We start from the raw sequence: 16,102 nt of genomic DNA, 5'->3' as shown, positions 1-16,102 counted from the left end.
AACGTGATGCGTGAAGCGTGGAATGTTCTACAAAAAAAACTAGATAACTATGCGCGCGCAACCCTAAAATCTGACACGTAGTCATAAAATTTTATTCAATTATTAACCAAAATCATTAAAATTTTCATCAAATAAATTTGATTTTATTATTTAAAACATTTGTGCATAAAATAAAATTATTTTTTCATGTAATATCTATTTTATCGCTTCTTAATATATTGGTATAATTTTGTATTTCTTCCTTTTATGACTTTTTAAAATACCATATATTTAAAATCTTTTTACAAGAATTTTTTCCTAATTATTTTCCTTCTTTTTTTAAGGGCTATGTAATTACGAAATTGATTTTCGAATTGTTATATATTATATACAGCTAAGGAAATTAGTGACAATTTTAGGTAGCGGTCATAAACCAAATTAATTTCTATGAGTTTACCTGCCCTAATCCCACATATAGTCTAATTCTAATTTTCCATACACAAAAAATGAAAATAAATAAATAAAAAAGAATATGTCAGTAATAAATTTATCCTTTGCTTTCTTCCATGTTTTTTTAATTTTTTTTTGTTTTGTTTTATAAGAATTTTTTATTTTCTTTTTTCACATTAATAAAATTGATTTTAGGCCTTAGTCGTCCAATATAATTTGGATCGCAAGGCACTTGAATTTTTAACAATAGCCAGAATTTATATTACTTGATCAAATCTAATGTAGCTTTTTTTTAAGAAATATAAAAAAATCAGGTAATTGTCGGAATGCTGGATTATCCTTTTACTATTTTTAGGTAATATTATCAACAGCAAATTTTGAACTAAATTAACTGAATATACAAAAATAAAGCAATTTAATGAAAAGGGTAGATGGCCCCCCCAATAACATAACAGAATTAGTTAAATCAATAATTAATGTTCTGTGTTTGTCACCATTAAAAAAAGTTAATTGTTGATAAGAAATTACAAGAAGCTAACCTAAATACGCTGGACAATACGTTTAAAAAAATTGTTTGTATGTAATTAAATAAATAGAACCTATTTAAATTAAAAGAAAAATTAAAGGTGCTCTAATGTAAAAGGGTTTTCAGAAGTTGTATCCCAATAAAAGCTGTTTCAATGAGTTCACGTTTACTGTATTTTGAATAATACATAAATAATAGAAGTATATAGACAGTAGTATATTATTCATACAATATAATAATTTAATGGTTTACAAAATAGTGATATGAATATTAACAGAACATTTTATACAAAGCTGACTGAAAGTTCCCACACATAAGATTTGTTTTGGAATCAATAGTAAGTTTACATGATAAGACTAAAAAAAAGTCTATAAAACCATAAAGTCTATAAGATTATAAAGAACTTTTACGTTAAAATAGTAATATAATGAATAAGTAACCAGTCACTCAATATAAGGTAATAATTGAAGAGTATTTCATTGTTTTTGGTGAGTCATTAATACAGTAGGAAGAAAAGAAAAATGTTAATTTCTATTATGATTTTTATTTTTCCGAGCTTTCGATCTAGAAGCAGACTGAAAATTGCATTATTCTATTCTTCCTACTGTAAAAATTGAAGCTGCTTTTATACTGATGCATAATAATAACTTTAGAAATATTTACATATAAAGAATACATGAATTTATGAAATTAAAAAGTAAAGGAATTTTATAAATATTGGGTGGTTAGAGTCTGTAACGTCAAAGATGTGAGGAGGAGTCGTGTGGTTTATTTGGTTACAGATGCAAGTATTTAATTTTTTTTTGTTTTGCTCCTTTATTATAATCTATCAAAGTTTTTGGATTAGAGATATCCTCAAGTGCAGATTTTTTTTAGTTGCTTAATTTCTTTTAAATAAACCATACAAAAAATAAGTGAGCAATGAAAAATAGTTTTATTTAGGAGATTACTTATGTCTATTGTACAAGAATGTTCAGGGCGGCGTTTTCATTAATTTTAGATTTCATCAACTGTGAATATATGTATTTACATTCTTCTGCGTTTATTTTTTTTTAATTCTATAATTTTTTTTTTTTTTATAAGAATTGTTAGTAACGTTTTGATTTTAAAAAATAAAAGGAATTAATACGATATATTTGTGCTCTGATAACATAAGATAACGTTTCACACTGACCATTGTTTAATTAGGTTCATTGGTTATGTTTATTTGGTAAAATTATTTTGTTCGTAACATAGTTATTTCTTATTATATTTTGAGTATATAGTTTAAATAAAATCAACGAACATGTTTTTGGGCAATTTCGACAGTTATTTTTACGTTTTACAACGATTCTGTCGTTGTATTGATTCCATTGTTTGTATATGAGAAATACAAGGAAGCAGATTATTCAAGTATTTGATTAAGTTAGTTTTAAAGGTGAGTTTGTCTTTTTTTTTTTTTGTTTTTTGTTACTAATCATTCACCCTTTGACTCAGACATCATTCATAAACCTTAAAGTATCTTTAAACTATGTAAGGTTTCGTAATTGAGTAATTGAAATGTAAAGTCTTTAGCTGTGTCGTAACCCCTCTAAACTAGGGTCAGATGTGACGAACATTTTTACATACCACTAGATTTGCTTTTTTCCTGTTCACGATGTCTTACATATGTAATGTTATGGGCATTACAGCAGGATTACACATGTTGACAATCGCTGGCAATTAATGAAAAAACAAAGGCCGTGCTGTTTTCCTAAAAGAAGACACCATCAACATACAAATTAGTCATTTCAATATTTTGATTCCTTTTGAGTGACTCATAATAATTAATAAACTGGACAATAAATTGATTTTTGTGACCTATGTATAAAACCAAGTGACCTTAAAACTATATTTTATCTGCTTTTCTCGCATGGTTCAAAAGTTTTTTATTAACAAAGTAATGCTCTCTCTCTGGATTTTTACCATTTTGTTTTTTAGGCATGTAAAACTATAATCCTCTCCGAATAGTAGGATTTCATGGCCTATTCATTATTTAGCCTATATTCTGTCATAATCTCCTTCACTAGATCTAGCTTTGTCCACCTTGGTGATTAATTTAGCAATCCTGGGCACAACTTTTTCACTTGTCTATAGGCGCTAGAAGCTCTTTCGATACCAGGAAGTTATTTTCCTATTCTCTTCCTCGAATTTCTCTCTTGCCTCGAGTACGGATTTCCCCAAAAAGACAATTTGTACTCCCAAGTGTCTCTTCCAAAATAAAAGTGCAAGTTTTTTTGAGACGATCAAACTCTAAGGCAATAAGTTTCTGCTCCAGATTACTAGTTCAAATTCTATAAAAAAAATTCTATTCAAAAATACTTCCACATTGTTACTTTATTTACATCCATAATTCACACTATATCATCCGTGGAAGATTCATCCTTTTCTACATGTGGCTATAATTATTTGAACTGTTTAAATAAAACAAAATTCCTCTTTAAAAAGTATGTATTAAAAAAAAGATGACTCTTATAACTTCACTTGTTCCGATTGACGGAAATACTCTTGTATGAGTAGTAACGTAGAAAAAGTTAAAGCAACACAAAAGAAATATAAATATTAAACTCTCAACAACACACTATAACCTACCTCCTCCAAAGAAAAACAAGAATCCTTAATGCTTGAACATTACCTCGTTAAAACGCTACAAAAATCCTTCTTCTAAAAAAGTTCCAGTACATGTTACTAGTACTGCTCGTCTATCCTCCGGTTTACATGTTCCCTCCTCTGCGGTTTCGTTTTATGGAGGTGTTTATTAGTAAACTTTTGGACCGCTCGCACAAATTTGTAACTCATTTAGGATACCTAAAAGCCAATCGTTCATTAATTTATGAACATAATCAAAATGTTTTACATTAGAAACAGAAGCGCAGCGCTAGGAAAAAAGATTTGGAGATATTATTATCTGATGCAGTTATTGTATAACTAGTAGCGATTAAGAACTAGAAGTTAGTGTACGTTTGCTTAGTACGAAGTAAACCATCAAGGATCTAACCCACAACCAAACGGCATATCAGGATTAAGGGAGACTTATTTTATAGTGCCAACTTCTAAAACTAGGATAGCAATCTCCAAACTTATTTATTGCTTGAATCTATTTATTTATTGTTTATTGATTACATTTGATACAATTTGTTTATTGTTTTTAAGGTTCTTTCTTTTTTGACAATGGTTGCAAGTTTACAAAGTAAAAAAGAAGTTCTAGAGACCAAACTTAAAGATAAGACAAGTGAACTGCGTAAGCTATGTTTAGAAGAAGCTGAATTAACAGGTGTTCTACCACCAGAAACACCTCTTGAACCTGGAGAAAGTCCACCCCAATTTAGAAGACGTATAGCTACTGCCTATACATTTCCAGAAAATCTTATTAATAAGTTAAAGTCAAAAGAGGTAGGTAGTTATTATTTAAAATTAGACATAATTGTAAATTATTATTAATTAGAAATTGTAATTAAAAGTAACTTGTCACATCCTACGCTGAGTCAGTTCAAGATTTAGATTCATAACTTGTTTAAAATTACATCTACTTAATAAAAGATTTTGCCACACAACGCATAACTCTCTTTACAGATTAGTGATTAATGTAGATAAACTTTTTCTTATAGAGCTTGTGACTCACCCTGACTGAATATTCAAAGAGTCTCTTGCCCAATAATGAAAAATAAAACAAAATTAAAAAAAACTTCGGTGTTGAATGTATTCAACCAAGTAAAGAAAAATCCTTAAAAGAACAAGGGGTGCTATTTTGCTGAATACTATCTAAAACAAAGGTTCTCATTACACCAGGAAGAAATAGGCGTCTATTTGATTCCTGTTGAGTAACTCATAATAATTTATAATCTAGACAATAAGTTGATTTTTGTAACCTGTGTATAAAAACAAGTAATTCCCGTCAAAGTGACCTTAAGGCTATCCTTTTGCTCCTACTCTCGCATAGTTCAAATTAGCATATTTAGTATTACTGTAGTTTTGTACTGAGAAACTGAGTTGGGTTGAGGATTAACAACAACTTTTTTAAATGGCATTTATTTATTTACAGGATGAAACTCTAGCTGCATTAGAATTAGAATGCAAAATACAAACTGGTATAGCAGAAGCTGCTTTGGGCCTAGCTAGTGATGGAACTGCTAGTAAATCTGTAAGAAGGAAGCATCGCGTACTCTATGAAGAAACCCAGAATCGATTACATGAATTGCAAAATCGTTTGAGCTCTTTGAAACAACAATCACAGCCAAAATTAAAAAAGAAACCAAGGCCTCAAACTGAAATAGGTTGATATAATTAATTTAATTATTTAAAAAAAATATGTTTGGTTAAATATATTGTAAAAGACAACTAAAGCTCTCTTTTCCCCCAATAAAGGTGTATCTCAAGAAAAAATAAAAATAAATTAAAATTATAATATTAAATTAATGATAAGCAAATCAAATTTTGTAACATGTAAACCCAGTACAATAATTTATGAAATTGTATAATTATTATAAATTCAATTATGTAATGAAATATTTGAATCTCAATGAATTAAGAGTTCATTTGCGAACTGCAATAATGAGATGTTAGTTAAAATTGATACTGATTTAAAGTTGATAAAAAAAACAAAAAAAAAACACGGGATTTCCTTGAATAAAGGTTTCAGTTATTTCAACAAACTTAGAGAATTATTTTAATTATTAGGATTTTTTTTTCTTAACTATGGTGTTCACAATTTGTGTTAAATTTAATAATTTTAGATGACTGTGTAGAAAGGGATGATGGCGAAGAGGCTGGAGATAATTTGTCCCACCCTGGAGGACTTCACTCATCTCTCCCAGAAAGGGCAGCCCACCCGCCAATGAGACATTCCCAAACATATTGCGGCTATCCCAGACTTGATCAGCACTCATTACCTTATCATCAAAGGTATTTTTTTTCTTAGTTTTATATATTTATATATGGGAAATCACTTTTCTTTCCCTAACCTCGCCTGTATATCAGATCATAAATATGTGGCAATCATAAACTACAAGCAATCGTACATTAAAATTAAAACAATAATGAATTAAAAATTATAAATATTTGCTTATGTGGATAAGTTCCAGGTGAAATTGTTGAGAAAATAATTAAATAGCTAAATTCCTTACGACCTTAGAGATCTAGAGAAAGAGTGTGAGTTTGCACATCAGATTTTTTATGCGGTAATTATTTCTGTTGCACGCGCATATTTATTAGCTCATCTTTTGGCACTCTCCGTTGGTTACTATGGTACTGAATTTAAATCTTACTAGAGGATAAATTTATGAATAGAAACACGTTTTCCATCCTAGAGCAAAGGTAGTCAAGTTATTGCATACTGCCTGGAAAGGAGAACTTATTATATATGATAGATATTGCAGAACTATTGGCGGAAAATGGACAGAAGATGGGATTAATGATACTAATGATCGTGAAAACTATTTTGGTAGAGGGGATTCTTCCAGTTGTCATCCTGACGGACTAGAATCGGAAAGAAAATTGAGCAACATTTTTCTTAGAAATGATCTCTTAATGTCGATCCACTTTCAATTTCAGCGTGAAAACCAACGTTCAATTAAGACTGAGAAGGTCTACAATATCTAACAAAAAATCAAGTCAGGGATTTGTTTCAACACCATGTCTGACCGATTTCTGAAATTGTAATTTTGTTGTAATTGTTGATTAGGTAATTCCCAGTATTTGTCGGTTTTTGAATTGAAGTAGGTAATCAGCACAGTTCACGTCACGGTATGCCTGGGGTAATGTAATTCTCAATAGACTGTTGAAGCTGTTCTTTAATTTCATAAAATTTGAAATTCTGTATGTTCTAAATTATTTCACTGGAATCATTTCTGTTTTTCCTTAAAATCGTTGCACTAATGATCAATACACTCTTTTGATCTCATTAAAAAAATCCTACATTTGCTTTAAGTATGATTATTTCTGTCTGATACTATTCATTTTATATTTTTTCAGGATAGTACATAGCCATATGACACTTCCAGGCATAGATAATCGCCACAGCATGTTAATTTCTGAGCTCAGTCACGGAGTGAGATCAAACAATCCATCACCTATTGAAAGTGAGTAATAATTGACTAGTTATTTGTGGAAATGTCTCTTGGTAAAAAGATTTTGGGATCTTGCGTGGGCACCGTATCCTAACATTAAGATTGTAAGCCCCAAATCTTCTCAAACACATACACACCCACGGACTCACTCATAGAGTTAATGTGGGCAGATTCTTGGATTTAAGTTTAACTTTAGCCACAGACCAATTCTAGTTTACCAACACTCTATCTAACAATATACTTACATTGTGTATTTACTTCCTACATTCAGTGGGACAAATACCGATATATTTTAGTTATTTGATTAACAAAAATTAACAAATAAAACTAATTTTCATCCTTTTTTTATTTTAACACAAAAACACTTCAAGTGGAAACGATATTCTTATGGCCTTTTAAAGAATCGTTAACCAACAGATTTATGTGGGTATTGAATGTTGACAACTTGGACCCATCGGCATCTACAATAAACATGCCGGTATGGATTCCTTTTTACAGTTCACCAAAACATGATCGACAACTTAATAGCTGGGCTGAGGTGGAGTCCCCTTTACGAAAGCCAAACTGCTTATTTTTAGGATATTTACTCTGACTTTAAAATAGTTTATTTTAACAGTTAACAAATTTTTAAAGCTTGTTTAGCGAATTTAATAAACTTATTAACAGAAACAACTTAGTTTAGTAAAGAAATAACGTATTTGTTCTAGATTTCTAGATGAAAATCGAACGTGTGCTCCTGCTTTGTCTTCCTTTTAGATCTTGGATACCATCTGTACCCTGATTTAATAAATAACTTTTTGTCTCCTGTTTTGTAGCAATTAAATATGCGAACTCATTCTGTCAGTAGCAATTTTTCACATCTGAGTCATTCCATGTCAAATCAACACGGAGTCTGAACCTCACATCTCGGATTTTCTTGAAATTTGGCACATGTCTACTATTGGTATAGACTAGGAAAAATATGAAATTTTACTGTGATATGTCAACTGGTTTACGAGTTACAGGGCTGTAAAGTTGCCAAAAATGGGCTGAAAAACAAGGAACCCCGTGTTTTTGAATCACTGTGGAAGCTTTCGTAATTGAGCCACAGACTTGGGATTGGTGTCATTTTATAGCATATATAATGCCCTTTCCTGTGATATGCGACACCATATGGGTTAGGATAAATAAAGTTTGTTAAATTTAAATTTTAAATTTTTTAAAAAGTACATATTTTAAAATTTTAAAATTAATTCCATGAATAGCTAGTAGTGTTATGAATCACTGGGCAAAATATTAATTTGGGACGACAATGGCTTCATTGTTAAAAAAATTGAAGACAAGCTCCAATCCGATTAATTCAACTCTGAATTCATGTTAATACAATAATGCTAATAATAATTCCACTAATAAGTCCAAAGTAAAACATACTGTTAAGTAATAGGATCTCTTTATTATTTTAAGCTTGAAAAGGCTTCATTTGTTTGACATGCATCACTTTCTAGTAGGACATATGTAAGTTCTTCCAGTCAGAGTCACAGGATCAATTTTTATCAAAACATCCACTACTGAGACCCAAAGAATATCGGCATTTCTTGGATGCGAGATGATTTAGAGGGTCCAGCTGGATGAAGAAAAGTTACTTTTACTTCATCAAGTTCTTCATTTTTCTCTAAAACATATCCAAGCCACTAGTTTCTTTGTAGACTACACTGATATAACCTGATATGTCGGCTAATTTTAGTTTATCAGGGAATTTTGAAACTTTCATTTCGCAAGCTTCTGAGTTCATAGAAAAGTTTTTAACCAATATTTTGGATTTACTTCTGGGAATGAAAGCATGGTATTGCTGTGTTCCTTTAATAGCCAATGCTTGACTAAACCGATTTTTTAAAAAACACTCAGATTCAACATAGTCTTCCTGGGTTGAATATGCAAAGTCTATGTTGGTGATGTTTTCTACTGCCCACTCAAGAAGTTGTAGTGAAGTTTGGATTTGATTTTCATAGAGTCGTTGCAAACTGGCACGAGCTGCCAGTCTCTTTACCGAACCCCATACGCCATCACAAGGCCCTTTGCCGACTTAAACCAACTTAAAGAGGCTGTTATCTCAGCCAAAGAAGACTGTTCTTAAACAAACATATTAAATTGAATTATTTTTGTATGATTTGATTAACTGCATAATTTCATTAAAATAATATATTATAATTAATATGATTAGTTACTGTAATCATAATTATTAATTCTAAAAGTGATTTCAAAATCAATATTTTAAATCTTAATAATTATTAATTATGATTCATTGATTCATTATTACTATTTTCAATTTATTTATTACTTTAATTTTATTAAAATTTATTTTCCATGAAAAGGAGCTGTAGTCTTAAATTTTTTAAACAATGAAGCCATTGTCATCCCAAATTAATATTTTGCCCAGTGATTCATAACACTACTAGCTATTCATGGTATTAATTTTAAAATTTTAAAATATGTACTTTTTAAAAAATTTAAAATTTAAATTTAACAAACTTTATTTATCCTAACCCATATGGTGTTGATATCACAGGAAATGGCATTATATATGTTATAAAATGACACCAATCCCAAGTCTGTAGCTCAATTAGGAAAGCTTCTACAGTAATTCAAAAACACGGGGTTCCCTGTTTTTCAGCTCATTTTTGGCAACTTTACAGCCCTGTAACTCGTAAACCAGTTGACATATCACAGTAAAATTTCATATTTTTCCAAGTCTATACCAATAGTAGACATGTGCCAAATTTTAAGAAAATCCGAGATGGTGAGGTCAAAAATGGTCTTTTTTGTGTTGATTTGACATGGAATGACCCATCTGCCTTGTTATTCTGAACAGACTGTTAATATTTTTCGTTTCTCTGCTTTACCAAATATAGTCCTGAATGTGAGGAGTGTAGTTTCTAGTGACTATGATTTTGTCTGTCTTCAAGAACATACGTAAATTATTGTAAGTCCCGCAGTAATAGTCTTCATGGACTAAACTCCTGTAGGTTATATTTTTAAATGTTCATAATGTTCATAGATTATGTTCCTTGAACACGTATGTTTGTACAAGAGATGTATAATGTACAGGAACTTAACCTGCACCTACTTACCTATGTATAATATAACCATAGAAAAACCTGAATTCAATATGAGGTTCAACTACCCCAGTTCTGCGTGCAACTACACCTAAGAAAGTCGCAATAGATGTTTAAATCGTAGTAAATTTAATTTTATAGTTACGGTTTCCTTATCATATTAGAATCTCAGTGTAACTTCAATTTGTACTTCCCAATTGCTGAATAGCACTGTGGTTAGAAATATTACATAAAACATGAGCCAATATATTTTAGACGCAGCATGGTGGCCGAAAGGAAGAGAAGTGTGGCATCATCAAATGAACAATAATGTTCACTACAACAGATCTTCGCCAGATCACTTTTACATTGATGCAGGACATAATTATGACAGGTAAAATAAAATATTTGTCACGATTATAGCGTTATTACCGTATACTTCATTTTATCTAAACTTATCTATAATGTTGAAGTTGTGGCTGCAGCCTAATTTTTAATTTTAAAAAATTGCTTATAATTTATAAGGAAATGAATTGATTAACATGAATGTATTATTTTAAGATCAAGACATCTGATAAGTAATGGCCTTATCTTCTCCTAGGTTTGGCAGTTTGGACAGAAATAGTCAGTCTATGATGATCGATTCTGTGACTGACAGCAGATTATCAGCGACGCTGCCTAGGAATATAGTGGGAGTAGTTGGCCAAACAAATTCAACTGTTCTTCTGCCTGGCCAGACTTATCCAGAAAACAGCCTTATGAGAACGCAGTCATTAGGCAGTGTGGAATCATCCAACAAACCTCTAGTGATACCATTAGACAGGTAACAGTTATGTGATTGTAGTAAGAAATGAGTGTGTCATAATTATGACTTATTAGTGATGGCTACTTTTTACAACTTGTAAAATTTTTATATTATAGTACTGGACCATGAACCGCCGTTCTCAATTCCACTCTTTATCAGACAAATACTTTGAAATCCGTTTTTTAATTAATTACTTCATCTAGTAATGTTTTTGCGGTCGTGCAGAAAATTTTGTTTTACCATTCATTTCGGATTGTTTCACATTTACTGTTTGAGAAAATTATAATGTTATCATTTAAGCAGTTGTACTGTTTCTGACCCGTTAAGTTAATTTAGATTTAATATCTAAGTGTCGATTTGTTATTGCGTTTGTTCAGCAGTTTTACGCAACCATTTAAATTATTTCAGGTTTTTTGAGTTCCCAATAATTTATATATATTCTTTATTTACCTTGGGCAAAATATTGTATGTAACTATTGCTGTTTCTTACCTGCCTTCGGTTCGTGCCGCAATATTTCCACTGTCGTAAGAAAAGAATCACTTTCCGCAATTGATTAACCAACAACAATTGTGATCGTCTTTTTCGTAGTATTGCATAATACTGGAATAGGTAGGAAAGAGAGCTTATGATGTCTTTGCATTCTTTAAGCCAGTGGTATAGCGGCTTGGACCCAAAGCTTAGTTATGAATTTTCTGACGCAGCTCGTTTACGTTTAAGATAGGCTATCCCAGGCGTAAGATAATATTTTTGGGGTAATCAGAATGTTTAAAACATTGAGACGCAGTCGCTTAAGCGAAAAGTTTTTTTTTTTTTCTTCTCGGGAACATATTACCTTATATTATTTAAATTTTACGCAATTTATCACATTTTTTTATTCAAATAAATTTTCTGCGCTCTTTATTTGAGTGTGCAATATTTCAATTTGTAAAATGTCATTGTAGAAAAGAAATGAATAAATAATTATTAAACTAATGAATTTAAATTAACTTGATTACAGAAAAAGCAGGGAAAAAGAATGGTACGAGAGTAGTTTAGATTCCACACCAATGTCACCAAATGGTGGGAAAAATATATTGGGATCTAACAAATCAGATTCTGCAAGTTTAAAGAGCGATGAAATTATGAAATCATCTTCTAGTACTTCCACAATATATGAACATGAACACGAATCTGCAAAGACCAATCAGGCGTCCATCAATAATATACAATTTGATACTGTGTGTATTTTTCCCTTCAATTTTATTTTAGCTTTAGAATTTTATGTTACTTTCTAGAGTGTAACAAAAGTATGTGCGCCAGTACGGTTCCGTTATGCTATCGAAACTTCCCCACTATCTTAAACTCCAGTAAACTAGAGTAAAATTGAATACTGTAAAACCCTATTTTGGTCAGCATGGTATACATGAAAGTTGCAATGATAATGGACTCAGCATTAGGTTTTGCAATGGAAAGAGACTCAGGCTTTTCTATACCATCGGTAATCATTTCTTTGTGTACTGTATTCCAAATATATGAATCCTTGTCCCAGTAGTTAAAAGTGTCGCTTGATGTAGCGCACAATATTAATTAAATAATAAAGGTTTTTTTATTTTTAAAAAAATCCATAGTAGATGTTAGCTTCTAGAAAAGATGGGATTGGAATTATTGGTTCCAATGGTTAAATGGTCTCCATTTCGAGTAATAAGCTTAATAGACAAATAAGCAGTTTTTTAGTTATAAGGTGAAGAACGCTGACGTTTGTTGCACTCTAATAATATGATTCAGTTTACCCCTCATTATTTAAAATTATATTAGAGCGTAAAATTTGTTATTTAGGTGGTGCCCTATGAATCTCCTAAAAATCACACTGTAGTACAAGCTGGAAAATGGCAACCTTACAGGGAAGTGACGAAGCCTTTTGAAATGTCCGATTTTTATAAATACAGTACCAAATTTCGACAATTTAAGATCCAAGTGCAAGCCGATCCTAAAGTTAGCGAGCAACCGACAGTCCAGCAGAAAGCTATCTACAAACCTTTACAGCCACTTGAATGCAGACCTTTAATGACAAATTGGTATATATTTTTATTTAGAACTAGCTATAGCCGGCCATGCGCTGCTGTAGCTAAGTCTGGTTAAATGGTAAAAAAAGCGTAAAAGAGAAAGCGCACGGTACGAGTACTTATGTTTATTTCACGCTTGTGGGTATAAAGTTTTTTTTTTTTTAAATTTTCTGGGCAGATAAAGAGATTATCTGGTTTTCTGCGTCTATAACACGCCATATAATTGTTCATATGAGAAGCAATCCGTGTCTAGATCTAAACCGCACAATTATAAATATTGGCTCTGAGCTTTGTTGATGGTGATTGCAAACGCCAACTGAATTGGGGATTGCAGTCTCTTAGAAATGGCATATCCATTGGAATCATAGGAATGCGAGGAATGACGTTGCTCATTAATTTTTTTACTGCAAGCTGCGTGCCGTTGCTAAGCTTTGGCTGGTTTATATTTCACAACATGATAATTGGCAGGCCAATTTTCAATTGCAGTACGTGCGGTGGCATCCCTGGCAGATCTAATGAATTCTGTTGGATAATAAACCGCTTCATCTGCTTCCACAACAGTGTAGGCGGACTTGTATGTGATTGCATGTTAGACTGTATGTAACTTTACCTTTCCGTTCCCAATTTCCCAGCAATTGATGTGAGAATATCTCATCTGAACGATCGTTTTGCAGCTGGACACGCATATTGGTAGTTCATTTAACACGTCTTTACGTGTCGCCACAAAATATAATTTTTCAGGCAAGCATTTATTCGTGCGCTGGTATTGATCGTAGAAATTATAGGTATTGTTTTCCTGAAATCTCCTGCAAGTAGTGTTAATGCGTTCCCTAAAGCCCTGATGTTTCCTCGCAAATCTTGCAATGATGGATCGTGAGCCACTAGCGATTTTTTGTGCGTCATTATGCATTCATCCCAAACAATAAGTTTGCATTTCTACGATACTTTTCCCACGCCGGATGTTTTGGAAATGTTGCAAGTGAGTTTCAATGAATAGCATGTTCAATGGCAATGTCATAGCGGAATTAGCAGTTCTTCTACCTGGTGGCAACGTCACAGCTAGACGAAGCAAGGGGTATGTAATTTTGGGATCGTATTGCTGCCAGAATCAATCTAATTAGGAACGTTTTACCAGTTCCTCCTGGCGCATCTAAGTAGAAGATTTCTCCAACCCCGTTATTGACAGTTTACATTATTTGATCGTAAATGCCTTTTTGCTTAAGATTATTTAATTGCACATATGACAAAAAATTACCCGTGTTTTAATTTTGTTCTGGACGCAATTCTACATCAAACGATTCGGTGATGGCATTCACAATTGATTGAAAACTTTATTCGCGATTTCTAAGCACAAACTTTCAATCATTATCAACGCTTCGTTGTAGATTTGTAGATTCGTTGTTGTTTTGTAAACTTATCTTAATTTGGGGAAATACTCGAATCTATTGAATTTTTTATTGTATGAGTTAAATACACCAAATAAACGAAAAACTGCTATGAGGGGCAAAAGAAAAAAGAAACGGATAAATTCCTCAAAACGAAAAGCTCAAAATTAAAAAGCAAATCTGCTTGAATTGAATAAAAAGATACTAAAATAAATTTCACTGTAGTTACATATTTTAATACTAGCGGAAGTATATAATTGTAGCAAAACTGACTTTTGCACTAGTATTTACCTCTAGATATTCAAAAAATGAAGTAAAGTAATGCATATTTTTTCCAACTAGCTTTACATCCACCAGGTTTTGTGGAAGGAGAGGTTCCGTAAAGTAAATTTATTTACTATAAATTTTTCTCGTTAAAATTTAAAATGTGTTTCAGCGAAAATAGGAGCAATAAGAATATTCTTCAGTCCAACTGTGTACTGCCATACAACTCATACTCAACTTGGTATCATGAAACCAATGTGCAGTCCAAGCCGAGGCCTTCTACGCTTGTTTGATATTATGATGAATTTTTTTTTATGTATGCATTAATTTCTTTTTGAACAGATGTAAGTTTAAAGCAGTTTTTTTTTTTGTTATTTATATATTTAACTAATTTTTATATTTTTAATATATGTATATACAACATAAATTTATTAAAAACTTATTTTATTACGATGATACTATATATTGTTAATGTTACCCCTAAAACTGCTTTTTGTCTTAGTACGGCATTAAAAATTACAAGCTGACGCCAACCTTCATAAAACCACAAGTGTATTTATCATAGCCACACTTGTCAATTATTCTGTAGATGCTTTTGCCAACATTTAATACGGCTAAGGCAAAGGCTGGTTTGAACAGGATTGCGATTTTAAGCCGTATAAACATTGTAAAGGGAATAAGTATAATTCCTTAACGAGCGCCTTAATAGACAGGAAATACAGGAGACGAAGAGGATTATGGAATGCATGGAAGTAACGTTCGGAGAATAAGGTAATTGGTGAAAGGAAGGATACCCTTGAGCTTATATTGCCGGTTGTCATACCCGGTCAAAAGCTTGCGAAATGCCCAAGAATATTACAGGACAGAAGAATGTTTCAGCTCAAGGAAGGAGGCGATGGAGTCTACAAAACGATGCGCTTGCTGAATAGTCCACCGAAACTCCGAAAACGAATTGTTCATGAGGGGTGTTATTTTGGGACAGGATTTTAGTTTAAATTCTATTTCAAAAGAGTTTTTCAAATATTTTACTTCTTAAGTTAAGAAGCTGATAGTGGCTGGAGATATTGTTGGTTTATTACGATTAAGGATTTTTACTGAGGGAAATTTCTAAAGGAAGAAGAAATAAGTAGTTCTGAGCACTGCGTTTTAATGATAGGTGATAAAAATTATGGTTTTTAGGCGTAGAAGAAGGATATTGAAGGTAATGAGGTCGCATTCGGGACTTTTTTGGGGGGAGAGGTTGCGAATGAGTTGCTTGACTTCTTAAGGAGTAAAAGGTAAACACCTAAAACTGGAAGCGATAGACGTAATGGTACTTCGAGGTTCGAGGTTTTCGAGGTTCACGAAGTTTTAAGAGGTGTTGTGCTAACAGGTGGGCTTTTTTTCAACGGATAGTTTGCAGAATGCATTTCAGAACTTTTATAATTTGAATACACTCCTCACATCATACGATTGGAAAAATTGTCAGTTTTACTAAGATCAAAAGTGCATAAAAA

General features: G+C 31.8%; 1 protein-coding gene across 1 annotated transcript; it reads left to right on the top strand.

Moving 5' to 3' along the window:
- Positions 1-2,121: 2,121 nt before the first annotated feature.
- On the top strand, positions 2,122-15,062 carry sstn (stepping stone). The gene is made up of 10 exons (XM_074142771.1): positions 2,122-2,372; positions 4,127-4,366; positions 5,016-5,247; positions 5,707-5,875; positions 6,944-7,050; positions 10,386-10,503; positions 10,711-10,932; positions 11,913-12,132; positions 12,731-12,969; positions 14,779-15,062. The coding sequence occupies exons 2-10, from the start codon at positions 4,145-4,147 to the stop codon at positions 14,897-14,899; spliced, it is 1,650 nt and encodes a 549-aa protein (XP_073998872.1). The 5' UTR covers positions 2,122-2,372; positions 4,127-4,144; the 3' UTR covers positions 14,900-15,062.
- The last annotated feature ends 1,040 nt before the right edge of the window (positions 15,063-16,102 follow it).

This window comes from Rhodnius prolixus, unplaced genomic scaffold (genome assembly GCF_049639745.1).
Source record: "Rhodnius prolixus isolate KJV_2025 unplaced genomic scaffold, Rpr scaffold_12, whole genome shotgun sequence".
Lineage (NCBI taxonomy): Eukaryota > Metazoa > Arthropoda > Insecta > Hemiptera > Reduviidae > Rhodnius > Rhodnius prolixus.
The sequence above is the reverse complement of the archived record's forward strand: the minus strand, read 5'-3'. Positions and strand labels throughout refer to the sequence as shown.